At 40.5% G+C, this 2,135-nt stretch overlaps 1 protein-coding gene across 2 annotated transcripts; it reads left to right on the forward strand.

Moving 5' to 3' along the window:
• Window positions 1–228: 228 nt before the first annotated feature.
• On the forward strand, window positions 229–2,129 carry LOC108355031 (solute carrier family 35 member G1). 2 transcript variants are annotated; one of them, XM_017606205.1, is made up of 4 exons: window positions 229–519; window positions 586–901; window positions 961–1,529; window positions 1,781–2,129. In XM_017606205.1, the coding sequence occupies exons 2-4, from the start codon at window positions 693–695 to the stop codon at window positions 2,047–2,049; spliced, it is 1,047 nt and encodes a 348-aa protein (XP_017461694.1). In that variant the 5' UTR covers window positions 229–519; window positions 586–692; the 3' UTR covers window positions 2,050–2,129. The 2 variants fall into 2 exon arrangements, with proteins under 2 accessions (XP_017461694.1, XP_017461693.1); XM_017606204.1 differs by having other exon boundaries at window positions 961–1,375; window positions 1,627–2,129.
• Window positions 2,130–2,135: the final 6 nt, after the last annotated feature.

Consider the following 2,135-nt stretch of genomic DNA (forward strand, 5'->3'; position numbering starts at 1 on the left):
AAAAGATTCTTATCTATGAAAACGTATACATTTTCGGAGAAAACCGGTTACAAAAAGCGTGAATTTCATAATCGGTTCTCACTTCATCACNACACAGCTGATTAAACAACACCACCTTATATAAATTCGCCTTGACACCGACCTTATTACATGAAAATATTCTTATCTATGAAAACGTATACATTTTCGGAGTAAACCGGTTACAAAAAGCGTGAATTTCATAATCGGTTCTCACTTCATCACTTTCACATCTCAATGGGAAATAAAGCTAAGGATGCGGAAGTCATACGAATTTTGTCTAATTTTGAGGATAAATTCTCGAGCAAAGTAAAAATGTTTATAAAATTAATTACAATTGGAAAAACTGTGCAGGTTCTCGTTAAGTTGCAATTTTAAGACCACATCGAATAAACATTGCATGCTCGAACTGTGAAATCTGTGTAAAACTGCACGGAAAATCGATTTTTCCAACTGCGGCAACAATAGCACCCACCACAGGCCAGCAGCTGTAAATACGATGTAAAATGTTTTTATTTTATTTTATCTTTTACATTAAAAATATGTTTTTGGTTTTAAAATACATAGATTTGCTGGGAATAGAAATGCCTATTTGCAACGTCACTGCTGGAGTGCATCGTAATTAGTTGAAGCCTGCCAGAGAAAAATCGCTGGAAATTTTTAAACAAACAACGATGCCGGAAAATTTGGAACTGCATCAGTTTGTGGACGGGTTTCGCCATGGCGAAACTTCACACAAGCTACTTACCCGTCTCAAATCCTCTCTAAACTGCCCCTACTTGGGTATTATACTAGCTACTCTCTCCTCGCTTTTCTTCTCACTATGCTCAGTAATTGTTAAAGGATTGGTGGATGTGAATCCAATGGAACTTGCTTCGTTTCGGTGAGTAAGACTTTTATAAATCAAATTTTAATTGTGATATGGTGTGTATTGTTTTACAGATTTATCGGTGTCTTACTTCCCGCAATACCTATTGTCGTGTACACGCGCCATCCAGTGTTTCCCGAAGGCAAGCGTGTTATATTGTTACTACGCTGTTTTATGGGCACCACAGGGTTAATGCTAAGTTTTTACGCCTTCCGCCACATGCCACTTGCCGACGCCAGTGTTATCATTTTTTCGACACCAGTATTTGTAGCGATTTTTGCCCGCGTTTTTCTCAAAGAACAATGCAGTTTTTTCAACATCGTAACTATCGTACTAACACTGGTCGGCGTAGTTCTCATCACACGGCCACCATTCGTTTTTGGTGACGCCGCGCCTTCAATGGAGACTGAACGGTTTTCAGGGAAAACCTATGATATCTGGGGTCCAGTTGCTGCCATATCGTCCACATTATTTGGTGCCAATGTATACATACTCCTGCGAGCCCTTAAAGGACTGCATTTCTCTGTTATAATGACAAATTTTGGTGCTTTTGCGCTTGTCTACACTTTCATTGTGTGCGGCTCGATTGGCGCCTTGTGTTGGCCGGCATGTGGTCACGATCGTTGGCTAGTTGTGGTTCTAGGTATTTTTAGCTTTTTGGGCCAAATATTGCTTACATTGTCGCTACAAGTGGAACAAGCTGGACCAGTGGCTATAGCNTATTTGGTGCCAATGTATACATACTCCTGCGAGCCCTTAAAGGACTGCATTTCTCTGTTATAATGACAAATTTTGGTGCTTTTGCGCTTGTCTACACTTTCATTGTGTGCGGCTCGATTGGCGCCTTGTGTTGGCCGGCATGTGGTCACGATCGTTGGCTAGTTGTGGTTCTAGGTATTTTTAGCTTTTTGGGCCAAATATTGCTTACATTGTCGCTACAAGTGGAACAAGCTGGACCAGTGGCTATAGCACGCTGTGCAGATATTGTCTTCGCATTTATATGGCAAATAATGTTCTTTGGTGAAACTCCAACCGGGTTTTCGCTTTTGGGAGCATTGCTGGTGGTGAGTTCAGTGATACTAACAGCACTAAAGAAATGGGCTCTATCGCTGCCACGCGAATCTACAGCCAGAAAACGACTACGCTATTTATTGCTGGATTAAAGGCCATTCAAACTCCTTCAAAATAAATCATATAAAAAGTACTATAGTATATTAATCTTAGAAGCGAATTGTGGTTTCTCTCATAG

This window comes from Rhagoletis zephyria, unplaced genomic scaffold, assembly GCF_001687245.7.
Source record: "Rhagoletis zephyria isolate East Lansing unplaced genomic scaffold, Rhagoletis_zephyria_1.1 Rzeph_scaffold_41589, whole genome shotgun sequence".
In the NCBI taxonomy this organism is placed as follows: Eukaryota; Metazoa; Arthropoda; class Insecta; order Diptera; family Tephritidae; genus Rhagoletis; species Rhagoletis zephyria.